Source organism: Platichthys flesus, chromosome 19, assembly GCF_949316205.1.
Source record: "Platichthys flesus chromosome 19, fPlaFle2.1, whole genome shotgun sequence".
NCBI lineage: Eukaryota > Metazoa > Chordata > Actinopteri > Pleuronectiformes > Pleuronectidae > Platichthys > Platichthys flesus.
In genome coordinates, this window is record NC_084963.1 from 15,710,564 (window position 1) to 15,736,586 (window position 26,023).

At 40.4% G+C, this 26,023-nt stretch overlaps 1 protein-coding gene across 1 annotated transcript in view; it reads right to left on the minus strand.

Annotated features, from left to right (window-relative positions):
* The window catches only part of LOC133975582 (netrin receptor UNC5D-like), a 173,211-nt gene that overhangs the window by 64,153 nt on the left and 83,035 nt on the right, over positions 1–26,023 (minus strand). Inside the window, exon 2 of the mRNA XM_062413565.1 lies at positions 5,029–5,235. Coding sequence (XP_062269549.1) covers positions 5,029–5,235 — 207 coding nt within the window. The remainder of the gene's footprint in view (positions 1–5,028; positions 5,236–26,023) is intronic.

Below are 26,023 nucleotides of genomic sequence, written 5' to 3' on the forward strand. Positions count from 1 at the left end.
ATTTAAATCTTGTCACATCCCTGTTACCTCACCTTTGACAACTGGTGCTATAACACCTGGTGTGGTGACAGACAGGAAACAGCTCTCAGACTAGAAAAAACATAAAACTTACTGAAAACTACTAAGAAACACTAATGTGCCCTTGCTATCGTATGTTTTCAGTTTTTAAACAAATTTCTTTCTAAATTCCATATCGTTGATGCTCCAACATTTTAAATACAATGAAGGTTACAATAGAGATGGTACACCGTGTATTTTAACATCTTCCAACATATTAAAGTTAGGAGGAGACATGCTGACTAAGTTCAGTTCCAGACAGAGCTTTCTACTATCTGAGATACCAGCTAATGTGAATTTTAAGACGTTCTCCTTTCCAGCTTTTCCTCTCTCTGCCTCAGTCCTTTCCCTTCTGTGCCTTATCTTCGTCTCGTCTGTCCCAGTAGTGACAGATATGGACGGTGATAAGCAGGGCTATGAATCCAGACTAGAGGCAGCAGAAATTCCCTGAGGTCCACCGTTAACTGAGACGAGGGTGATGCTGACAGGGTGATGCTGACACATCAAAGCAGTCACACCAATAGCAGCAAAAGTAGACAAACATTTTAAAGTACTATTATTATCAAGTGCCTGAATATTCGTGTAGCAAATACTTTTTTTCTGCCAACACTGATTCAAATATTCTCGGTAATTCAGGTCATGGTTTACTGAAGAACGGTCAGATCGAGGGCAACTTGATGTGTCATCTCTCATCCAAGAATCGTACTCTGTTCTGACTGACTTGTTTGATAAGTGCCCTTGATTGTTGTAATGACAAGAAAATCCAGGAGCACTAAAGAACAAAGTGACATTCATGGCCTTCACAACAACCCCACAGTCACAGAGGTTAAATACCTGGGTCTCGACGACGTAGATTCTGGCTTTTTGGTTCTGATTGGCAGTGATGGAAACATGACACCCTTATGAAAGAGCTTTTTTCTTCCTCTTCTTTATTTTGACAGACACTTACAATGCACCTTTTTCTGGTGCGTTGTTCTGCTGCACATTGAAATTTAAATAGCCCTTTGTGTGTTTGTGTACTGTTTTTTACATCTCGGGAACAAGATACAACAGCAACTTTTTTCTTGATATTTTACAAGAGTCGACACTTAAAGCAAGCTTTCCGACTCACTGGGGGAAAAACATAAAGGCAAATACATCTTCTATCAGTTGGAAAGTAGTCAATTGCGTTTTTTCTTCTGCATGAACCAGATAAGTTTTGATGAAAAGTGAAAAGTCTTCAAGGATGTACAACCAAGTCTCATTGCCCCTAATTCAATCTATAAAAGACAATAAAAAGCATCTAATTTTACAATAATCAGACGAGAACCTTCATTGTCTAACTCTCCTCACAATTTTTACAGTGTATCTTTGGGAATCAATCTTTGGGAAGATTTAAAGAATAATTCACTTTTTATTACGGCTACAGTTTGCTGCATAAGCACAAGTGAACTATTGCGATATTAGTGCCCCATTGTTGAGATGATGCAATAAAAACAGGGGCCTTTGGACATAAAAAGGGAAAAAACAGTGGTGTGAATGGTTTCATTTTGAAGTTAAAACAACAACTGCATTTCTGCAAGTTGCATCAGTAAGAGACACCATTTGCAGTTCAAAGTCAAATCCTAAAATTGAACAAGTTGGTGCCTTTCATGGTCTAACAGTTGTCATTTCAGTTTAGATCAAAAGTGACACGCAGTGTGCGCTCAAGACGAGAGGCAAATATTATTCACAGGGTTGGACGTGGCCGTGGGCGTTGTCATAAAGCCCCATTTGGGAAGTTCACCCTGAAGACTTCAGATCCCACTAACGGAGACATGAATGCTATCCTTATAACTTAAAGTGACAGGGCAGAGGATTGACGGCTGCAGACTTTAGCTGAGGTTGCAGAGCTTTTATGTTTGTACATCATGGGAGTGTATAGTCTCTGAATATACATCAGATCCTGATCCATATTGTGATCCTGGATCTTGGTGGCAGCTAATCGTTAAAATAAAAACTAGATTGTTTCAATATAAAACCAGCCTACTCTCAGAGGGGGGAGAGTAACTCTGTTATTCATTCTCTAGTTATTTCAGAACATGGCCCTGTTTCTGTTAGTCTTTATTTTATCTTTAAAGTAAATAAAACCAAATGGAGGTGGAGATCCATCTTGACGGATGAATTATTTATCTCATCAATAAAGACTAAAACATATGAATATTTTACTCTAAATAAGAATCCAGTATCCTTAAATCAGACGGTATGGGAAAGCATATCAAAATGCAGGGGATGGATAATTAGTTACATAACTGTTAGAAATAAAAAGAAAAACTAAAGGGAAAACTCTCTAAAAGAAGAACTTAAGAACTTTGAAAAAAGTAAGGAAAATAAATAAAACTGCATTTGCACTGCTTGAACATAAAATCAAATATTCTGAGTCTAGTGATAGGGCAGGTAAAATGATTGCTGAAGGATGTTTTGGCCCCACTTCTTACAATGTTGTTCCATGACGTTATAATTTCTCAATCAATGCCTGCCAGCATGAGAACAGCTACTATATCAGCAACACCAGAACCAGGTAAAGATTCAGTGCAAATTAATAATTGTAGGTCTGTCAGCCTGCTTAACATTGATTACAAGCTATTTACTAAAATACTGGCTATGGGTCTTGAAAAAGTGTTTCCCGCAGCGGGATCCAGGAGCATTTCTAAGAGGCCCTTAAGCCTCACACTACATGAGAAGGCTGTTTCATACGAAACATAGGGCTGCATCATTATTTCAGCATCCAGCGGTCATGCAATTGCTCGGTGCTGAAAAATAATTTGATAGGGTCGAAAGGCCTTATTTATTTCATACCTCGGACAGATAAGGCCTTGGACCTGTATGCAGTGGGTTAGAGAGCACTTTCTTTCAAACCACTTGCCTGTGTCCTCCTCATTTGAATTAACAAGATCAGCAAGACAAGGACGTAATGTGATTTGAATAATATTTATTTTGGCATTGGAACCTCATATGCTATCAGAGCAAACCAACAAATAAGTTGTATACACTTGTGTGGATATGACTTTAAAACACATATATTTGCAGTTCCCATATTGTCAACTCTTTTAAATCCAGAATCATCAGTACCACACCTATTCCGGCTGTTGAATGAGTTTGGAAATATTTCCACATATAAAATCAATTGGAACAGGACTGAAGCAACACCCCTCCACTGCATGACTTCTCCAATACATCTTGGCAAAGCTCAGACAGTTTGGAAGAAAGAGGGAGTAAAATATCTGGGTATTAATGAAACATCCCAAATCAAGAAGATGTTTGAAATGAATGGAGCTACATTGATTAAAACTATAAGAAAGGACCTGACCAGACGGGGAGCCCTGCCACTGTCTTTGTTGGAAGAGCAGAGATAATCAAAATTAATGTTTTCCCCAGATTGTCTTTTATGATGTCTTCTGTCCCACTTCAATTTCCTGAATATTTGTTGTTTTTATGTTTCTTTGATGGAATCAAAAAAACAAGAATTCCCAATAAAGAATAGGGGGTCTAGGAATACCAGAAATATACACATAGTACTTGGCCTTTAACGGCAAATACCCCCCTGCTCCGAACACGAACAGTATGAGGTCATTAGCTGGATTTGGATTGAACGGACCAGTAAAAAACGAATATCCCTCACTTCCTTATGGTGCTGTTTGACCGTCGACAAAAGTAGCAATCCAATTTCTAGCGTAGAGCCTATTGTTCATTGCCGGAAGAAAAACTTTTATTAATAAGGAATGGAAAGGCGGAATGTTAAATATTTGGTACAAACCGTTCAGCGGGCGATAATGATGTTATTAAATCAGTTTAAAGCTTTATACAACCTTAATGATCTGTATTTTCTGCAGCATTCATCTCTATTGCTGAAATGTATATCACAGGGTACTATCTTGGCCACAGATAAAGATACAAATCATAAATAAAAATATATTGTAACAAATAGAGGTACAGTTTATAAAGTTTTATCAATCTCCTTTTGCAAGGAAATTATTCAAACCAAATCCCAATGGGAACATGATCTGGGGAAACGCCTTCCACTGGAACAATGTGACACCATGATCTTTCAAAATGTTTTGGATAAAAACAAAAATGTTGAATTTATGCTAGCGGTTGTGGTAAATTGATACATTATTGGTACTTCCCTGAAATAATGAGATTCTAGGAGGGAGTTAAAAACATGTTAAGCTCTAAAATAAATGATAATGTATCAGTATATCCCAGAAGTATATTTGTTAGGAAATAAAAGGGATGGATCTAAATCTGCATTTACACAGCGTTTGACAATGTTGGCTTTTCCTATCTCTAAAGGATCATACTTATGAACTGGAAAGTGAGAGAACATAATTGTTTTTATTTAAATAACTGGCTGAAGAACTTCATAGAGCTGGTAATCATGGAAGATGCAGCCTCGGCCAAGCAGCAGCATTACAGAGACAATGAATTACAAGGGGCCACGGATACTTACGAAAGAATACATCAATATGAGACATTTAGTTTAGGGTTGTTTTATTTCGATAATAAATAGAATAGATATAAAACCCTGTAGACAGAGCGAATAAGCCCTGTTATGAAAGACTGATTGATGCATTTTACTACAAGCAACTATGTTTTATTTTACTGTATATATTTTGTCCGTAATCTCTGACGTACTGTCTTTGTATTATATAGGCGTGATATTTGTGTCTTTTATTTGTCTTGAAAAAAATCAAATAAAGATGAAACAGAAGAGAGGGACACTCAAGCGCAGAGAAGAGGCGCCGTGAAAATGTGCGTGACAAGCACTAACAGCATGGAAGAAAGAATTGGCCAGTGTTACTGATAACATCGATAACATCAACGGCGCCGAGCAACTTTTTTCCATCCTTGGTCTTATTTAAATTAAGAATTTTTGATTTTAAACACTGTACCTACATCTGTGAATATGGGCCTTACCAATCAAATTATATTTGATAGCAGCGTGTGTCATACCTGTGCCCAGGTCGGTGTGCTCCTGAGACATGTGCTGGCTCTGGTGGACCCATTCACCGTTGCACTTGAAGAAGATTTGGAGAGCGGGCCGAGCTTGACACTGGAGCTTGATGGGGTAGCTCTTGACGATGTAAGCGTCAACGGGCTCCTCCAGGAAGCGGGGCAGCGTCCCGGCCTGGCCATGCTGTAGGGATTCACCTCGGGCACCTGAGAAATAAAATGAGATCAATGAATGACTTTTTAAAGCGAACATAAATGATAAAGAAAATGAGTGGAAAAATTCTATTGGTAGCATTATCACCACTCAACAAATTATTTTGCCCCAGCTTTCAAAACCTACATACAGACACACAAACTCAACTAGTAGCCGCTCTTCCTTCCAGAGATGTCTCCATCTAACAAATCAATTAGGAGACCAATGTGAGAAATAACAAGAAGAGAACATCCCCTCATCCCCACAGTCCATTCTCAACACCAACGTTATCATACAATAGTTTGTATAGAACACTTCAATATCAAAGCTTTTAATATTTTAAGTACTCAATGGTGTACACAATGCTACGAGGCATTCAGCAGAAAGGTTAGCAACATTTTATTTAACTAATCTGCAAAGAAAAATGTTTAGGATCTAGAAAAAACAAAACAAAACTATCCTTTAAATATTATGAATAATTTACGTAATTTTATACAGCTGATGGCAGGATGAAAGGGGAATTGACCCACACACAAACCCCTCAAGGCAGCCAGATGTAGTGGAATGAAATCAAACTGGCTAACAGGTGGAGGGGAGGATAAACTGGAGGTCAGGCAGGCAGGTTACCAATCAAAGGTAAACCAAACATGGCTGATCAGTACACAGGCAGCGAAAAACCCAAGGAGATAGTCAGGAACACACGGGACACTTAACAGAAGCACAAGGGTAACACCCTCTGACAAAACACCCAATATTCCTAATCCCCTACTTCACTGTGTATAAAGGATAAAAGTATCAAACTTTGTCTGGTTATCACGCCGCAATATCAATAGAAGTAACTCGCAGAAGTAAAAGAAACGAAGAGCGATGCAGACAGTCTGTGGTTCTGTGAGCACGTTGCTCCTACGTGTCAGGTTGGTTATGTTCGGCTCCAGCAGATAGCAAAGGTTTATCATTTCCTCTGATGAGAATGTATATCTGTCATAACTATACTCATGGGAGTAAGTAAAAGGATTCTGTGGGTCTCTGAACACCCTTGTCCTCCTCAGAGACGCTCTAACAATCCGCACAGAGCTCCACGGGATGCTTTTTATTTTGCTCCACAGGATCCTCTGAGAACGGCGACGTTGTGTTTCAAAGGTACTAATTGGCCGGCGGGTGGAGATTTTATCTGCTTCAGAGCAGGTTAGCTGTTCAGCCAAAGTTACTATGGTGTTTTACCCCAATACGAAGTGAAGCCCTGAAATAAACCTGAAGTTACCCCGATAACCACAAATCCTGCTTCTCAGTACAGGCCCCTGGTGACAAAGAAAAGTGATAGAAAAAACTATAAGAGCAGGAAGTAACACAGCATAAACTTAAAAAGAAATGTGATTTCAATATAAAACAGGGAATATCTACAGAGTCCAAGTGCGACGCCCCCAAAAGGAGCAGGATTATCCGATTTACATCATGAGTGCTATTTGTTATATTTTTTGACCTTTTCGTTTGGTTCATACCCTCCGAGTAGAAGCTGATTCAAATACAGGTTGTTAGATAGTGAGTAATGAGAAAAATACAGATTTTATGAACTGGCTGAGCAGTCGGACAGAATCTGAAATACGTTTTTATGTTATTGCAATTCTACAAAAAAAAACAAGTATGCTTTTTGACAACCAGTGTGTATTAGAGAGGGGAGACACAGCAGGTTAAACCTGTTCACTGAATCTATATGGCTCCTTCCCCTAACTCTAACCCTAATGTGAGAAGATGCTAGCGGGTATGTCGCCACTTTTCATCCGAGGGACATTTTGAGCTAAACTCCAACGTACTTCAGTTAGAAGTCTACTCACCCCATCCCGGACACTTTGTAACAGTTGAATTTCTGAAATGTGCTTGTCAGACTAACTCTGTCGCCTAGTTATGAAAGGAGCAACATCATCAGGGTATGTTTTTTTCCCTATGTTGGCTGACAGTAGCGCACCTTTGTGAGAGCAAATGCATGTAAATGAGCGACTTCTTATATCAACTCAAAGAGTAACGTTTGGCTGTCATGGAGTCTTTGTCCCAGCTACTGCGTAGACGTGAGTGTTTGAATCCAAAAACATTTCAAATACTTTAAAAGACAATTATTTTGACTTTCCATTTTATTCTTATTACCTGATTCTGTAAAGCAGCCTTGGGGACCTTAAATGATAGGTACTGTGTAAAGTTATAAGTCACTTATAATTAAATCAAAAGAAAACGTTGATGGGATAAATGACTGGAATATACAATACACAGAACAAAATAAAGAAATCTGAGAGTGACGTGGCAGATCTTCAGCAGTCCTCTCTGTTTGCGCTCTCTAAAGACAGGTGATCACAGACGCATTATCAGCCATTACTCCCTTCCTCCTAGCCCGTCTCAGGTGTGTTCCAATCGGAGCACGCTTCGCTACATCTGAGGCCCTGCAAGTGTAATTACACTCTGACTAATCCCCAAGTTAGGTGGAACCTCTTTAATGCAGGTGTGGAGGGTTTAGTGAAGCAAACTGTCCCGCACCCGCCTCTCCCGATCCCATCCACATGTTTCTCAGCAGTGATGGGAATACCTCTGAAAACCCCATCAGGATTAGAGAAGCCACTCTCCCTTTCTTTCTCCCCCCCCCCCCCCCCCCCCTCTCTCTCTCTCCTGAGCTAATCTAATCCTCCTACCGCTCCTGCCGGATGTCTCCTGATTGAGGGAAATAGATAAAGGACTCTGTGTGATTCTCTGGCTGTGAAAATCACAGTGCTCGCTCACTGTTCTCCCCTCCGTGCGACAAAACCACATTCTCCTCCTCGCTCCTGGAACCGCGGCTGAACAAAGAGACATGCCTTTAATTCCAAAATGACTAGCCCCGGGGCAAGCTTTCTCTTGTACAGAGTGCTCCAATTCGTTTTGCGCACGGAGCATTGACGTGCTGTGTTGTCTTTGGATAGATGCAAAACATAGACGCAAGTGCGCATCCAGATAATCATGGATGGGAACATGAATACGCAAACACACAGCAGTCAAAAAAAGCCAGCCTCCCACATAATTATTCATTTCTTAATAGATCAGGCATTATACTAATGGGTGTGTTCCAACATGAGTGTACATGTTGACTGCAAATATCAACATCAGTAAGCTTTAGTGAAGGATTACAGGCCTTATTTCAGAGGTAGTGGTCTTTTCACGTTTCATTTTTTATTTAGCAGGTTGGAAAGCACTGCAGCAGACAGATTAGGAGAGACACAGGAGAGGAGGCTCTGGTGTGATTTAACCTAAGGCTGGTGGTGGGACACGCGACCCTGGGGGGGTAGTGCAAGCACTTAACTATCTTAGCATCGTCTTTGCTCCTGAAATTGCTGAATATAGATCACAGAGTGCATCGCTGAATATATACACTATAGCTTGCCCCTCCGGTGCTGCACCTCGTAGTAAACACACACGGCAATGAGATAACCTATGCTGTTTTGAATTCAGATGTGGCTGCAGGCTCTGTTTTGAGAATCTTAGGCAACATCCACACGACTACATTTACAACTCTGCTACAGATGCACCACTTCGTACACACTAGTCTGGAGTTCAAGAGCCGCTAAAATAATCGAAGTTTGGAAACACTGCCAGCGCCATTTTATTAAGAAAACTCCACGGCTGCGTTTAGTCTGTGGGGGCAGAAATGGAGATGTTTGGAAACAATGATGTAGACACCCACATGACCCCTTTCGATAGAAAACAGCATTAGCATTGGCCACCAGTGTAGACAGCAACGAGGATATATAATTACAAGCATTGCTGATCCTCTAGTCTTTGCTACAGCTGTTTACAATGATTCAATGTGTAAGAGACCATATAGTATTTGTTTGTATATTTACAGTACTGGCACATATTTTCCCAGTATAAGTGAGTGGTCACCTGTTAGTATGGATGTGGATTCAAACTGGTAGAACCAAAACGGTGGTGTGGACAGATCCCAGTTTAATTTGAAAACACTGTTTTCAAATTAAAACATGGTGTGGACAGATCCCAGTTTAATTTGAAAACACTGTTTTCAAATTAAAACGTGGTCGTATGGATGTCGTCTAACATCCTTGTCTCATCTACATCTTGTGGCCTGTGCAGAGCTCTAACTGGTTCATCCGCATGTTATAGTAGCCTAAAAGTATGAGACCAACATCTTTCATATAAAATGATTCACCTCTGTCATTCAGGGCGACTGCTATGCCTTGTGCTTCACGGTTTCCACAGTGATCTACAACCAATACTCCAGCCTGGCAATAACACATAAGGGCACAGGCACATCAAGCCCAGTCTGAGAGGAAAACAAGATATCACTGCCAAAGGGCTGAATGATGGCTCTATCACATTCCCGCTCTCTTTCTTTCGGTCTCTCTTTCTCTCACAAAACAAACTTTTGTCCTGGAAAACACAGGCGCTCTGCTAATACTACATCCGCTGTGAGAAAATTTCCTCAAGTGCAGCAAACGCTCCATCTATTCACATGCAAATTTAAAAGCAATGGGTAAGTGCGGTCTCTTATGTCAGCTCAATGTATTCATAGCTTTTAGCGAAAATCCAACAGAAATGAGGGGGAAAGAGCCCCTAGCTGGCTGGTCTAATTTACAAAAACCAGGCTACCTCACACAGAGGAAGACGACTGCTGCTCCAGCACACTCGCACTGATTTGGAGAGACTGAAGGCAGCAGCCGGGCTGATGTTTGCCAAATTCTCCTCCACATTTGGCAAACAGCAACCTTGTTTCCTGGCAGAGAAACTGCTGCCGTGTTTCCATCTCAAACACCAGCTAATCCGAAAGATAGTCCACTTCTTGACACATGCATCGCTGAGTATCGGGGTCAAAGATAAGTCAATGCAACGGCCTCCCTAGAAACACCGGGCCCTAAAAGGCAGGAGTTCTCTGCCCGCTGCAGTTTGTTCCTTACAAAAGCACCCAGAGGTGTTTGTACACCGACCCACATGTCATGAAATTTGCAGATGACATGGAACATCTTGCCCGCCTCAGAGCTCAGACTCAAGATTCTGGAGTTCATCCAGTGATGCAACAACTCCTGCTTGGATCACAATACCACAAAAACATGGAAATGCTGGTGGAATCAGAAGACAACAAGATGTACAAAGTGTCACATGCATACACAGCAAGTGAAGAAACAGAGTGCAACAGTTTATCGGGTGGTGTCTTTGAAAATGAGCCGAGCTTGATGTCAAACACTATAATAAAGAACCAACAAAGACTATTTGAGTCTAAACTGGAACTTTGTAGAAAATGGAACTTGAACAAAGCAAAGTTTTCGTCCATCTGCTGATTGCCCTGAATATGTATTGTGTCCTCATGCATTGTAACCTAGTTGCAACACAACATGATGTAACCTATTAGATGAAGAACTGGTGTTTTAAAGCCTCAAGTTTGGCATGTTGTCCAGCAGCATACTTGTGAGTCCAGTATGAGAGCTTGAGGAAACTGCACACCCGCCTACTCCTGCATTGAATGCACTTGATATCAATTACACTGTATCCATGCTCCATTGTGTATGGACCTTTATCATCTATTTTACACCGAATGGGACCATATTTAAGAACTGAAAATCTTGCTGTATTGAAGAATTAATTAATAATACTCATTAAGACAGTCCTGATGTTATTAATCAATTGAGAACTAGAGTCATTTCATTAGACTTAAACTTGCAGTGAAGTCATCCTCTGTTGGTCATTTGAGAAAATACAGCCTATTCTCTCTGGACTACCTCCTTATTTATTTAAAGTCTAAACTTGTGACCCCTACCCTTCCCCTCTGGACGACTCCCATATGGTGAGAGGTTCCATTCTCGGGATGCATAACTGATTTCAGGAGGACCCTCTTTGTGCAAGTGGCCGTTGCCCTCTGAACCTAATTACAATGCCTCTTCAACACGCAAACCGCTTGTATGACATGGGACACAGGTTCAATCTGAGGGCCTTCAACAATTTGTGCAAAACAGTCGGTGTTGGGTAAATACGGGTCCCTCTTTCAGCAGAACATGCTTCACAAGTTTATTTTTTGGGACAGCAACTTTTTGATCATGTTCAGAGCTGCATTTATGGGACAGAGCACTAAACCTTTATGCTGTTATATGTTTAAGATCTATACCCCACTGTCGCAGTCACAGGGCTAAGATATACCTTCCTGCAGAGCACATTAAAACCCGGTCGTTGGCAGGTTTGTGTAAATCTGATAATTTGTATTGACACATTTAACAGAAACAAGAGATATGATGGATGTGAACGACCTTGCGAGCTCAGTAAACACAATACCGCCGCTATCTATGCTTTGCTGGTTCTTAAAACAAGATTACTCATTTGTGTCCCTTTTGTGCCAGACATATCAATTGCGCCTCATCAAATGCATTCATTGAACAAGACCGAATATAAATGGCCACCTTCACAATGGCACCAGTGATCTCTGATTTCAAACCCCAACAGGTGAGAGGCAACAAACAACTAATATCCCACTAACAGTGAATGCAAATGAACACAAACAGAAAGCAAAATGGAGACCTGGCAGCGTGTGTTTGTGTTCGCGTGAACGAAAGGGAGCAGAAGAGCGAGTGGAGGAGAATATATGGCTTTAATAAAAGGCAACGCTGCCTTAATGTGTTATCCGATAATCAGTGGCTCGAAGCCGAAAGCAGTTTGCGGTAACATCTTATTTTCAGAATTATTCTAACATAGGAGGAACAAGGGCATCCTCCAGAAGTGCTGCAGTTTTACATTATTACCAGAAGAAGTCCTACATCTCCAGTGCAGTTAAACTAAGAAGTGTGTGTGTGTGTGTGGGGGGGGGGGGGGGGGGGGGGGGGAGTGTGCAGAGGCACAAGGACGTTTTTCATCTGCTTTAACTCATTGGAAAATGTTCTGTATTTTCAGAAGGAAGCAGCTGCTTTGCCAAGAATTACTTAAATTAATCTAGTATTAATTATTCGCTTATTACTTTTGAGTCAGTGGCATGATCATTTTTTAATTACTTCACCATGTTGACATTTCAGTAAATAAGGTGCACGGTTAGTTTCTGAACGGGGCCACTTTCCGGTGTGCGTCTTTGCCCACTTGTCGCCATGGTCTTTCAGGCTAATGTGTAAAAACATGAATAAATACAGCTTGGCAATGGTCAACGCTGGATAATTATCTAAGCCCGGTGTGAGGTGTCTTCATAGGCAGCGTTGACGCAGATCCGTGCAGCAGATGGACGGTGGAGACTGAGGATCAGAGGTGAGGCTAGCAGAGGAGACGGGGGTGGTGGGAGATTGGTGAAGCAGATGATAGGTGGGTGTTGACGATAGTGAGAAGCACAGGGGGAGCATCTGTTCAGATCATCAGAGTGCAAGGCAGAAAAACCCAAAAAAATATGTTTTTTTATTTTCTATTCAGGAAATGCAAAAAGAAAGACACTTCCTGCTACTCAGCCAACTTTGGCCCATTGGAGGATTTCAACCTTTGCCATGCACACAGCCCCAACACCCACTTCCTCTCGCTCTGCAGAGATTCCTGAATGACAGGTGCACCACAGGGAAAAGATAGACAGGCAACGATGGGATTTCTTGATCTCCCGGCACAACAGCAAATGGGTTGAGAAATGCAGTAACACGTGAAAAGCCTGATTGTGTTCAGTGTTTTTCTGACACTACCCATGATTGAACCACATCAAAAAACATCAGCCTACAGCTAGAGGTGTCCCTCTGACAAGCTGACAGGAAATGAACTGCTCAGCATCCATGCCTTATTCACACCAGCTGGAAGCACACGGGTGCTGCTCGCAAAATTTGACTTCCCTGTCTAGTACTAGTGCGGCTACGTTTCCGTGATAGTCTCGCATCTTGCTCAAGCTGAAGAAGGATCAAACTCAAGGTGGTAACCAGGCAAACACCAGAGTTTAAACCATTATTTAAAATCACCCCAATGTTTCTCCCTCCCTGTCCCCGAGCGAGTCTCACAGCAGAAACGCCCGCAGCTCAAAAAGAAATTACAATAACTTCATTTGCACCGGGAGTCACACAAGCAATATATTTCTGCTGTGCCTTTCTGTCTCTTAAAAACAGCGTGGCCTCAACAGAAAGAGATGCCAGAGCGCTTTGTTCAAATATTGATGCAAACCTCTCATCTCTCATCTCAGGACACACACAGACACACACAGCGGGCTTTCATAACTAAAGCACTCCAAGGCAAAGACAGTCTTCTTTACCCACAGACCAGATGCTGTCCAATCAAAAGAAGAACAGGCGAGTGTTGACTTTTTTGCTCTGATGGACTATTTCACAGTCAGACGACCACGTTTTTCAGACTATCACACTATCTGACGCTCAGGCTCAAAGCACGATGCAAGTGATTTAGTTAGTTTCAGACACATATATCATTTTCCAATCCAGCTCCATCATTTTTAAAGAGCAAATGCCCTTCTGTTGAAATTAGGTCCTAAGGTGGGAGCATGACGGAGAAGCTTTCTTTCTTACTACCTGGCAAATCCACCATTACAATCCGCCGAGGAACAAGCACACTGGCTTTTACAGGGCTTGGCATTCAATGCATGTTAAGCCCAAAACACAGCCATGATTAACTGATAGACTAGGTAAAATCTTTTGAACCTTTCTCTCTGAGCAGTGACCTTTTATCTAAACAAAGGATAGAAATGTCTTTAGAAGTCTAGTTTCTCTTTCTCTCTTCAGTAATGGCTGGTTTCAAATTGACTCTCACACATGGGAGCATCTCCGTATAAGCAAACTCTTATCTGCAGCACAGCAGTCTCACCGAGGCAGTGGGGGGCTAGGAGCCTTGGTTAAGGACACCTGGGTTCGGAATGGAAGGACAAACCGCTCTGTCAATATTTATCCTGCATGTGGGAGGAGGGGCACAGTGAGAGTATTGGTGGGATGCAAACAATATCATAGATTATTATATCAATTGACACTAACCCACTTTTGGGATCACTTCATAGAGAAGATCTGAGTTGGACACAGAGACCACTGGTTGGAAGTAGATTTCATATACAGCTGTTCTTTACTGAAGTAGATACTGTGCAAATGTCAGTACTTTCTACTCTATTTGAAGCATTGCGTTAAATGGTCACAGTTTTTCTAATCAATAATGACGAGGAGAATTTGTTTAATGATTCAATTAGAGTGGGCGGGTAACATTTGACCCCGCCTCCTGCAGCAGTACAATCAACAAACATCAGAAATGGATTCGAAAGATGCAGAGACTAGAGCCATTTATGTTATGGAGATGCCACTAGTTGTTTGCATTTTTCTTGTATTAAACACAAAATACAGTGAATACTATAACTGACGTGGTAGACTATTGCATTACAGAATAGGTTACAAAGTACTTTTACTCCTAATACTTTTAGTATATTTAAAAACAACTTCTTTCCTACTTCTACTCAAGTAGAAAGTCAATGAGGTACTTTTACTTCAGTACATTTTAGTAAAAATGTTTGAGTACCTCCTCCACTACTGCCACAGGCTCATCAGCAGTTACCTTAGAATGTCTAGACTTTTTTTGTCAGGGTTTTGGTCTCTGAGGCAAAACTCGTCTTCAGGTTTAAAAAAAACATTGAAGGTGCAGTGAAGATGTACAATACATATTCAATTTGCTCAATTTTACATATTTCTGATAGGGAGCGTTTTATAGCAATTTTAGGAACTTTGGTGCTTTGGTGTGGCCGCTGTGGTGTGGATTTGCTGTTTTGTTATGTCCTTACTTCCTCAGATTCATAGTCTTTTTCTGTTTCTAAAAATATTTTTTTTTTTTCCGGAATATATTTGTATTACGAAAACATTTTTTTTTCTTTTTTTAAGATGTATGTATATTTAAACATGGGCACAATCCAACGTTTGTGTGTGTACAGTCTGTGCGAATGTGTGTCACCCACAAACACCCAGGTGGTATATGTGTCTTCATCAATGTTGTGACAGCTTGCCAGCCTGGTTTTGGCAGCAGGGAGATAGTGCTTCCCTCAGCTCTCCCAGTAATCAAAGAGTAAACATGCTGAAGCAAAAGTGGGTTACCTGGATGTCAAACTGACAGAAGAGTCTCTGATCTCTACTCTATCAACTGCGTGTGCTTACGATTTGACTCATACACATTAACGTTAGGAGGGAAACAAAGCTTAAAATAAATGCTTTTGTATTCATAACGTCAAAGGATTCACAAGAAGACCTCCATCAAACAAATGAGGAGTGTGGACTAAATATATATCAAATAAGCTTTAGACCAGGGGTGACCAAACTACGGCCTGCGGGCCATCTGCGGCCCGCCATCCATTTTAAATTGGCCCGCCTCAAAAAAAAAAAAAAAAAAAAAAAAATCCAGGGCAGGGGGGCGTGGCACCTTGAGTGGCCCGGACCTTGGTATTTTTTTCTATATGTGGCCCTCGGGATAAAAAGTTTGGACACCCCTGCTTTAGACTCATGTGTATCAGAACAGAGAGCAGGGATATCCGAGAAAATCCACTCCAACTTGTGCCTCTGCTTTTCAGTGACTGGACATCAGTGATGAACGGCATAAGTGTCAATAGAAGTATGCAGTTATGTCCGATTATGTGACAGTTTTCCTTCAATATTCAATTTGAATAATACAAAATATTTTCCTGAACCTTTTCTTTTAATCTTATATTACAATAAACAGACGTAACTGCTACTATTACAATGTATTTCACTCCAAAATTAAAAGAGATATAAAAGGTTTTCAGATTTATGACTCAGGCGAGTAACATAATACATTAACATAAGCTTACATTATTTTTCCATCCGACTCGAAAAAGATGTTGCATTCACACATATTACTAGGTAGTGTTTCCGCAAAAATAATGATGAGAATTATTCTTAGCCTCATATTTTCCACAGCATTGCGTCAGAGTAAAAACCTTTCCAGAGCCGAAATAACTCTTAAACTCACTGTTACAATAAAACTAGCACCAGAAAACACAGATTTATTGTCTCTGATTCTACACAGCATAAAATGGGTTAAAAAGATATTATTCAACAATAGCGTAAATCTGCTACAGATTGAGGAGCTTAGCTCACATACCAAAGGTTTTAGTTCTCGAAATATGGTTTAATGTTTCTATTCACTTAGTTATTTACTTGATATAAACTAGTGCAGTGCCCAAACAGCCAGAGTAGACGTGTGCAGTGGTGATGCTGGTGGCAGCTTTCTATGTGAAACTGTAAAAGGGACCTCCAGTAATTGAGCCGCAGGAAGTAGAGACCGACTATGGGAATCAGCATTTCGTGAACACCCTGTTGTCCTAATCGCCAGCATCACGTGGATGAGTCCAAGCCACTGCTGCTACAAAGTGCTGTTCGCCTTTTTATTCAGAATGTAAGAATATTAAACTTATCACATGTCCACATCGCACCAAATTAAACAATGCAGTCCCTTGGACCCTTAACGATACACATGGCCTACAAAGTTATCCCTTATGAAAGCTTAGCTAATTCATTTAAGAATATAAGCCAATTACCAACCATTTATACTGCAACTGTATCAAAATCTGAAACTTTGTGCATGTATTTGTTTTCAGTGTTACTATGTCAACTTAGAATATGCTGAAAAACCATTAAACCTTCAATGTTGGTATTTTCCCTGATTAACCAGTAGTTCTGATTAGCAACGGAAGCCATCGTCCCTGTACTCCTTTGCAATACTGATGCACAGGAAGCTAAGAATGTGTGTACTCATTACAACAGTAACAACATCAACGTCTATAATTATATCTCATTAATATCCTCCTCACTGTTTTCTGTTCACGTTCCTAAAGTCACAGCAGAGCTGTATCAAATTCCTACGAGTGCAAACTGAGCATTTCTTGCCACTGCTTGTTCACATTAGAATCATTCAACTGGTGAAAGTTTGTGACGCAATCATGGAACACTCAGTATTTTTGTCAGAGCCGAGGTTGACGCCGACAGCAAATGTTCATCAAAAATGCAGAAAACACTACCTTTTCTGGATTTCTTCTTTTTTTGACAGTGGATCAGTTATAAATAATGCAGGGAGTAATGAAGCAGTAGGCATGAAGCAGGAGGCAGCAGCTAACGTGAGCTGTGACATGAGGAGTGGCAAGAGACAGACTGTACACCATTGACCTCAGTGAGGGAAACCACTCTTTGTGCTCTGCTTGTTGTGTGGAAAACCACTTATGCAATATGTAGCATGAAATCTGTTGATTACAGAGAAATATCTTTGTTCAAACAACATGAGCGTGTTCACCACAATACCCCCAACATTAAGTACCAGTAGTATTATATCTTACATCTCTTTACAACCAGCAATTATGGATTAAATCAATTTGTGGCGGCCAGTAGTGAAGCTTTGGCAGACTCTAGATAATAACTTTAAGTTCTGACTATAAATAAAACACTTTATGATGATGTGTGCAGTAATAAAACTATGTTTTGGTCCGTTATTGTTTGTTTCAGGGATGTATCCAAAGGTGGGGCCAGGGGGCCACTGATTTGATTGGTCCTTGAAGAACCCCTGACCTGTCAGTAGTCATTTTCTTTTAATGAACTAGATCCTATCTAACATTTCTAACAATAAATATGACATTCTGGTAATAATTTTGAACATATTAAATAATGTGTTAGGGGTGGGCATTGCTCAAAGGTATTCAGCTAACGGTCAACAAGCAATGACTTAAATGTGCACCTCACTGAATTGCGCATGGATGCTGGAAATATAAATGGCCCTACTGTGTAAATTCTGGCTACCTTATGGGCCCTGATAAAAATAAATAATAATCTAGATCTGCCTCTGGCTTCTTTCTTTGTTAGCTGGATTACACAAAAACTACTCAACCGATTTCCATGAATTTCTTCTGGAGGGGCGGGGCATGACCCAAGAGCCCATTCAATTCGGTGGCGATCCAGATCAGTTGGCAGAACCAGGATCAAGAATCAGGCAGGTTTAATATATATATATATATATTAATAGGTGTGTGCAATGTGGTTCAGATCCAAATAAAAATCCTGATGAAGTGAATTTTTATGTGGGTTCACAAGGGGACTGTTGAACACTGGTGGAGGTACTACTGAGTGACATTCTAGCTTAGGGTGTAGTTGCTCTTTAATTTGTCACCACACTAAGGATTCCTTTTCTACATGGGCAAGGTCTTTACCCCAGAAACATTTATCACCACTCAAAGGAGCCTTCTAAAAAAATCTTAGTGTAACCTTATAGACCTAAGGGCAACGATAAGATTATTCTTACGAGTTCTCCTGCAGCTCACCACTTGAATTAGTTTAATCATCTGCACCTCTGTGGAGTGTGTGTCATAACTGATACCCTCCAGACCACTACACCATGTGAATGTTTTGAGTGTGTCCCTATTGCATGACCAATCAAGTGTCAGCTTTTGAGAAACGAATGCAGACATGGATTGCCTTCACAAACATGTCATATGCAGCAGCATTTATATTACATCATCTACCAGCATTCACGCCTCTGCCTTGGCTCCGGTGTCCTTTAGAGAGACGTCCTCCATTGACTGACAGTGATCTTAGACAAAAGAAGATAATTGCTTGCTTACTCTTTTCTGATATAGCCTCTGATCCATTTAGTCTGTTCTGACAGAGAAGGGACAGTGACATAATCAAAGTCATTGTGTGGCGTACACAGGCTTGGCTGTTATCACACTGGCAACCTGACAGCTCACTCTAATGTGAGAGTGCTTGGTAAAAGGGGCTCGATAAATAAGTTAAACCAGAGAAAAAAAGAAATGCTCCACTTTTTTCACACATCTCTCCCCCAGCCTCTTCCACAGAACTTTAACACCAAAAATGAAAGTAGGATTTTATTATTGAATGAATTTATGAATAAATTACTACTGTGCGTCCACATGGGGAAAAAGAAAACCCACGTTTATTTTTAGGAGTGCTGTTTTGTCAGTTTATTAAATGTTTGGCAGGGGAAAATGAAAGACAATTAAAAAAAGTTTAATATCCTGGAAATGACTCGGTGCACAGCTCCTGTTATTAATGTCATTAATCACCCTCATTATGTACAATGTGAAAATCCTGAGGATCTGTATGTAGTCTTGACTGCATGTCACTGGTTCCATTCTGTTTAATGTAAAATTGGCTTTCACAAAAAGTTCAAATTTCATAGTGGGCACCGCAGAAGACATGTTTCTAAAAGCCTTTCTAAAAGTTTGAGAGGTTTATCAACAGCATAAATGGCTGGTGACACAGAGTGGTGCTATAGCTGGCAGTAAAAACACATTAAGTGTGTGAGTCATCTATGTACCAGCAATTTCAGCTCCAGATACATGTTATTTCAGAGGAATTAAGTGCCACTTTGCCACTGAGACTCAGCAGCCCCCTGAAATTACATGTAGACAATCACAAGCATATTTAAATCAGTGTAGTCGGTCCAGAGTTTTATATCAACTTATGAAAAACTGCTACTTACTTTTGATTCATATCTAAATAGTATAATTTACTTAGTCCTACTTTATATGGGCTCAGTAGATATAGATTTATTTCTGCTTAAACATACAAAATGTAATTTTGTCGACTTATGGTCTCTCAATCCGACGGCATGAAGCAGTGCAGGATCATTTTACTTGCTGTCTTCACCACCATTGTGGATGAAAATCTATCTCGTAAGAGATAATTTATTAAAATTGTAATCACGCTACGCAGCAAAGGGCAATCGATAATCCTGATCAGTTATGAGCGACCAATACAAACAGTTGAAGGGAAAAACAACCGTCTGGCTATTAGTGTGTTTTTCCTTCATCCCACATTGTTTGCTCCAAAAGTTACAGGAGAGACAGGGAAAGCTACGGGTAAAGCAGATATGATGCAAATAAAAGGCGAACAAAATGAGAAATCCTGTTACCTTGAATAAACTTGGGGATATCTCTGGCTTTGAACATTGTAGCACATGTTCAAACCCAGAGCATTGTAGGAAATATTTTGAATTATGTAAGAACTCAAGTCAACAAAAAATACTAGTCATTTTAAAACGTTCTGATAAATATTCTCAAAATCACAAGGTCTTGTATTTAAATGTATCATCTGACAATGGAAGTATAACATGCATTGTTATTACATTAGCACTGCACTCACTTATCATCAAGCCATTGCAGCCCACTGCCTATTATTTGAGGTTGCATTATTATTCCAGGGTTTAAAGAGGAAGCTTAAGAGGGTGCACTCAATAAATTGAATTGATCATCTACTTTTTCAGTTGGCATTTTCCAAAGCACTTCATTTAAACTGATCATGTGAAAGGCACTTTACGCATGAAGATCAGTTAAGGCAGCACGGCCAGCACCACTTAGCCCGTGGATACTTCTGTAGCGCGGCTTTCCTTGAGTCACAAATGATTTCTCAGAAGTTCCAGCTCAGGCTTGGCTTCAAATTTCTTTAACATAAAGTTGCTTTATCAAACAGGTTTGTAAACGGCATGAGTGATATCAGAGGTGTAGGATCCAGGGTTTGGAGATTGATGTACCCCACGCTATCCAAGTCTGAAAATCTCTATCTTTATTGCTATGACGTTTGGGCCACACTCGTACTGTGGCTGTTTGAATGGAAATGTCAGCTGGTTGGTCCACAACTTTAGGCCATTTTGAAATATCACGACAACTTCAGGATGGACTGCCATGACATTTATTTCACATGTTACTGGTCCCCTGAGGATGAAGGCGACAGCTTTTGTGATCCCCTGAATATTTATCTTGAGCCACCACGAGAAAAAGACTGTTTTGGTTTTAGGGAAGCAACATTTAGATTAATTGCTGTTTAAAAAAAGATTCTGTAGAGATTTTTATCTAGTGCTATCAACAGGTTTTTACATATCTAATGGAAGTTCTCTGGATTTCTATAGACTCCCACCAAATGTGCAGAGCATCACACTACCATATGAAGAGTCAAAATCTGTGGTTCTGAGAAAATATCTCCACAACTTGATTTCTCTCTTTTTCTAAAACTATGTATTTAGACATCTGATCTTTTAATATGCATCTTTTCTGATGCTCGAGGATATTGTGCAAGTCTTTATTTGTTTGCATACGGTTTAATAATGTGACTATCTGCATTGATCATGTGACTACTTGGTATAAAACATCTTGTGGAAGGTCACTTTGTTCCTGCCCTGATGAAGTACTTAATGGCTGAACTGCATGGCATGTTTTCATCATTGATATGATTCAATAACCATTAAAGGCTTTTTAACCGACCAGCATCTCTGAGCGCCTCTAATTTCTCCTCCACAACCTTTGGAAATGTATTTTCTCATTAGGAGCCAATGTAAAAAACGTTTTGTACAAGTATCTATACGTTTTTTCAACTTAACCTGCTATTATGATTATAACTACTTCATAATAATATGCTAGTGTATTCTCTAGGTTTATTTTGTATTTTCTCAGCTCAGGCAGTACATGCTGTCCACTGCATATTGTGTTACTGATGAGTGAGCACATCGTGTCAGCCATCAAACTGGAGAACTCTAAATAATTGTTCAACCTGTGACACTGATACACACATTATACCGTCGAACTCCAAGCTTTACAGTAGAGATTGAGAGCTATGCAAGGTTTACAGTTCAGCTTCAGGGCTTCATGAAAGCCTCGAACATTTCATCAAAGGCTTATCTTGCATCTAAAAACCCGTCTGTTATACAGGAAGGTGTTAACTTCTGCCAATATCAGTACAGCTCATTCAGCTACATGAGTTTCACTTTCCTTTTCCCTCTGAAGAATTAAGAGCACGCAGCAGAAAGGATAGTAGACATAAAGCTCCACTATCCAGCAATGACTTATTCATGATATTATTCTTGAATTCATGGCAAAATTGAAAAATATAATACAAGAGGATATGCAATAACACCATGGCTCGTCTCTATAGGGTAGAAGGTAATGGAGGTTTGGCCAAAAGTCCATCAGGAAAGCAGTGACTGGCCCTCTGACATTTAAAATTAATGACAATCAAACACCAGTGCAGTGCTTTTCCATGTCTCCCAGCCTCATTGCATGTATCAAAAGGGAAAGATCGCTAATGGCCCCCTAAAAAATGCAAAAAGTAACTTTATCCTTAAGCTCCTCTCTCACCAAGCACTATTCTTTCACCTTTTTTTTTTTTCCACTGAGCCAGTGGTTCAAAGCACAGCATCAGAGACTGGTCTACCCTGCATTTGATGTCCCAGTGGAGGTCTTCAAAGGATACCTTTAACTGCGAAGGTAATGTAATATGAGTAGATGGCGAATATATGATCCATCCAAGAAGCTCTATGAACAAGCTAAATGGCAAGTGATCAGGATTACATGAATAATAAAGAAGGGTACAAAGTTGAGGTAAAGGTTGTATTTAAAACAGAGAATAAAGTCAGAGCATGCCATCCACAACGTTTTAATAGGACAAGAAATATTAAAAATATCACTAATACAGTGACAGAAGGTTATACACATCACAGCGCAGAGGAAAAGTAACGCTTCACTTTGCAATACATTACTAATGAACAATTTCCTATTTTGCTGCTTAATAAGTTAAAAGTCCCAGTGGTGTGCCAGGGATTGCTAATTAATCTTTAAAGAAACAGAAGAAAAGCAGCAAAACAACAAAAATTGAGATCCTTTCAGGCTGAATACCCTCATTTGTCAAGCTTAGATGGACATGGCAAAAGGATGTTGACGCAGTCTCTTCGCTGTTGTCATCCAAATGATGCCGCATTTCAAATAATCAAGCGCACTTGAGCGAGCGAGCGGGCCATGCTCAGCACCTTGTGCCACATCCTCTGCACAGTGTCCCAGATTCCACCTTACATAACCTGGTTATTTGTGCACACCATACAAATACGCCGGTAAGAAGGCACATTCATTGCTCAGTGTCTCAGGTACTGTGTGCCGTTCAGCTGAGCAGGGCCAACGCATTGTGGAGGTTTTGCCATCTCAGCAAGAGAATGTGTAAAAAAGCTAAGAAAGGTAGGGCCGAGTAAAGCAAGCACAAAGGCCTAAACGTTACAGTTGTGCCATCAGCTGTCCATATATGGACATCATGAAGATTACAGCGATCAGCCACAACATTAAACCTGTCAGCCAGACGGTCATCTCTCTCCTCGTTAATAATCCTATTGGACTTTAATTAACAGATTAAGACGACTATAAAGCTGCTGCTAGAGCCCACCATCAGAGGCAATAACGTCTCAATTAGAAGACCTGACATCCAGCAGCTTGAACACCTCTGTTAAATCCACCAAAGTGGTACTCTCTCTGAAACATATTCTTACATACCTCAATGATGTGTCTGCTCTGTTGCCTTTTGGCAAAATAAAAAACAACAACAACTGGATCGATATTTTGCTCAGTGGACAGCATAGACAAAGTTGTAATGCATAGTCTTCACATTTTTAAAGGCATGTTTGAGGGTTAAGACTTGCTTTTAGATTTATAATTACAAGTTTAAGATCAGGGTAAGAGGTCAGGGAATACAATATTGCCACGTAAGTGTTCTAACTAAGATAGAAGTATAGGATTGTGGGTACTTGTATCTGTGTGTCTCCATGAATGTGAAGTAGTGGTGGTGTGCTCCTCCATTGAATAAATCAATGCTTAAGCGATGTCTGGATAATGTCATTCAAGCTTGCAAATCCTACCTCATCACAGATAATACCTAGTTCAGAATTCCAAAAAACAACTAATTTGTCAAACACAAACACAGCAGTAAAATGAATGATACTTTGATTATACCAGACAATCTATGTAATGGGAAGCCGGAGTGCAACGGTGTCATGCTGAACAACAGAGAGGTCACAGGAGGTCAAGGTGAGGCGGCCTCTTTATCTTAAAAAACACACGTCCCTTTTTATGCAGCTTGTCAAGTGTGCACATGTATGCCTGTGTGCATGTGCATCAGTGCATAATGTGCAGCAGATTAACTGTGAGTCGAAAGTGTGTCAGCAAAAGAGTAAATACTTGTCTGCACACGTTTCTCCATTAATTAATGTATTCACCAAACACCCAGGATTATGACTAATCCTGGACATCGACTGATCCCACAATGCAGTGTGAGCAGGATAAAATGTCAATGCGATAATTCGTATTAAATCTGATACACAGACATATTGTGTTCATTGTAATTTAAGATAACATTGTGACACTTGTGCAGCAGACTGCACAGGGGCAGGAAAGATGAGACAGGGAGTGATGAGTAATACAGAAACCAGCGTGGCCGAAGGATCAATATCCGTTTCTCTCCGCTCTACATAAACATCAGACCACAGTTTAATTCTTATGTTTCATTAGAATCTATCAAATTTATTCAACCACACATTATTCACATAGTTAACCAGCCCTGTGTCATATGACAGTAATTAGAATATTCATTAGATAAAAGTCTTCTCGGCTGAATCGATGGTATTTGAGCCAAAGGGATCTGTGCAGATATGAGTCACAATCCATTGGATGCAATGGATCCAATTGCATGAGCTGTACGACTTCTCCAGCCCGGGTATAAATCAATAGACCAACCCCTCTGGTGGATTTAGCTGCTTGTTAGCAGACCTGAAACAGTTGTCCTATCCTGTGTCTTGTGATGTTCTATTTTGTCCAGTGTTTCAGCCCACTTTTGGGTTCATCGCTGGATTATCAGTGTGGTGTGCTCAGGTGAGCGAACAGAGCCCCCACTCCCACTTAGGCTTTTCAATCTAACTGTGATTTGGTCAAATCAGGAGAACGCACAAGATTAAATCGATGCCTGGCCAGTTGACTGCTTGACGAAGCGTTTTCTTCCAAACCATTTTCCTGGCCATGCCATCTATCAATCATGGTTCAAACAGTCCTCCTCTATTGTCTCAATATTCCTCTTCTTCGCCATTCCACGACGATGCCGGCTGGTTTCGGGAGACGGGAGACACGCGCCGTTGGGCAGTTCATAATATCTGTATACCGAGTGGTTTCCTTGCTGACGCCAGCGGAAAGATGACAAACAGAGGTGACATAGCAACACAATCTCTGCTGAAGAAAAAAAAAAATCTAATTTACAGTTTGCCCTGGAGGTCAGCCTGACAGACTGGGTCCAAACATCTATCAGATAAATTGGCTTTAGGGTGACTTCAATCCACTTACCAGGCCTACCTTCAGCCTCTTTCCTTGCCGGGTAAGTGACAACATTTGCAACAGTTGAAAAAGACAGGACACACTTTCTTTTAAGGTTCGAGACATTAAAATATAAATAATTGTGGCATGTATAAACAGATACATGCATATCATAAGCTTGTGAGCATACTTAACCATTTGAAAGAGAAGCTTGAAAGAATGATTGGTTCAATAAGTTCTCATGCTGCATGGAAAGATGGACAATGTGTCTGCACAACCTCCTACTATCCAGAAAAGAGAGGAACGCTGCCATCTTGCGTGATTGGAGTCTAAACAGTAGCAATTAGGGGGGATGGAGTGATGGTACCAAAGTCTCACAGCAACACAGGCTTGATCAATCTAATGAATAATTAAAACCAAGCTTGAAAAGATAGCACTCGAAGATACATCAGTGTAACAGGAACTACCTAAATGCTACCATCTTACGCTGATGACATCATTTGGATAGTCTGTGCAGTGGTGATTGTGGAGGAGAGCAATGGTATCACATACACTATAATTGTCATACTATCATACTGATAGTCATTAGGATAAATGCAACATTATTATTTCTCTATTCTCAGCTTAAGTCTAGTTTGGCTCTTTTCCCATCCACTAACATGGAGGAGGCAATATTTTGGACTAGTTCTGTAGCCAGTCACCAGATCGAGACACTATCACGTGTGGGA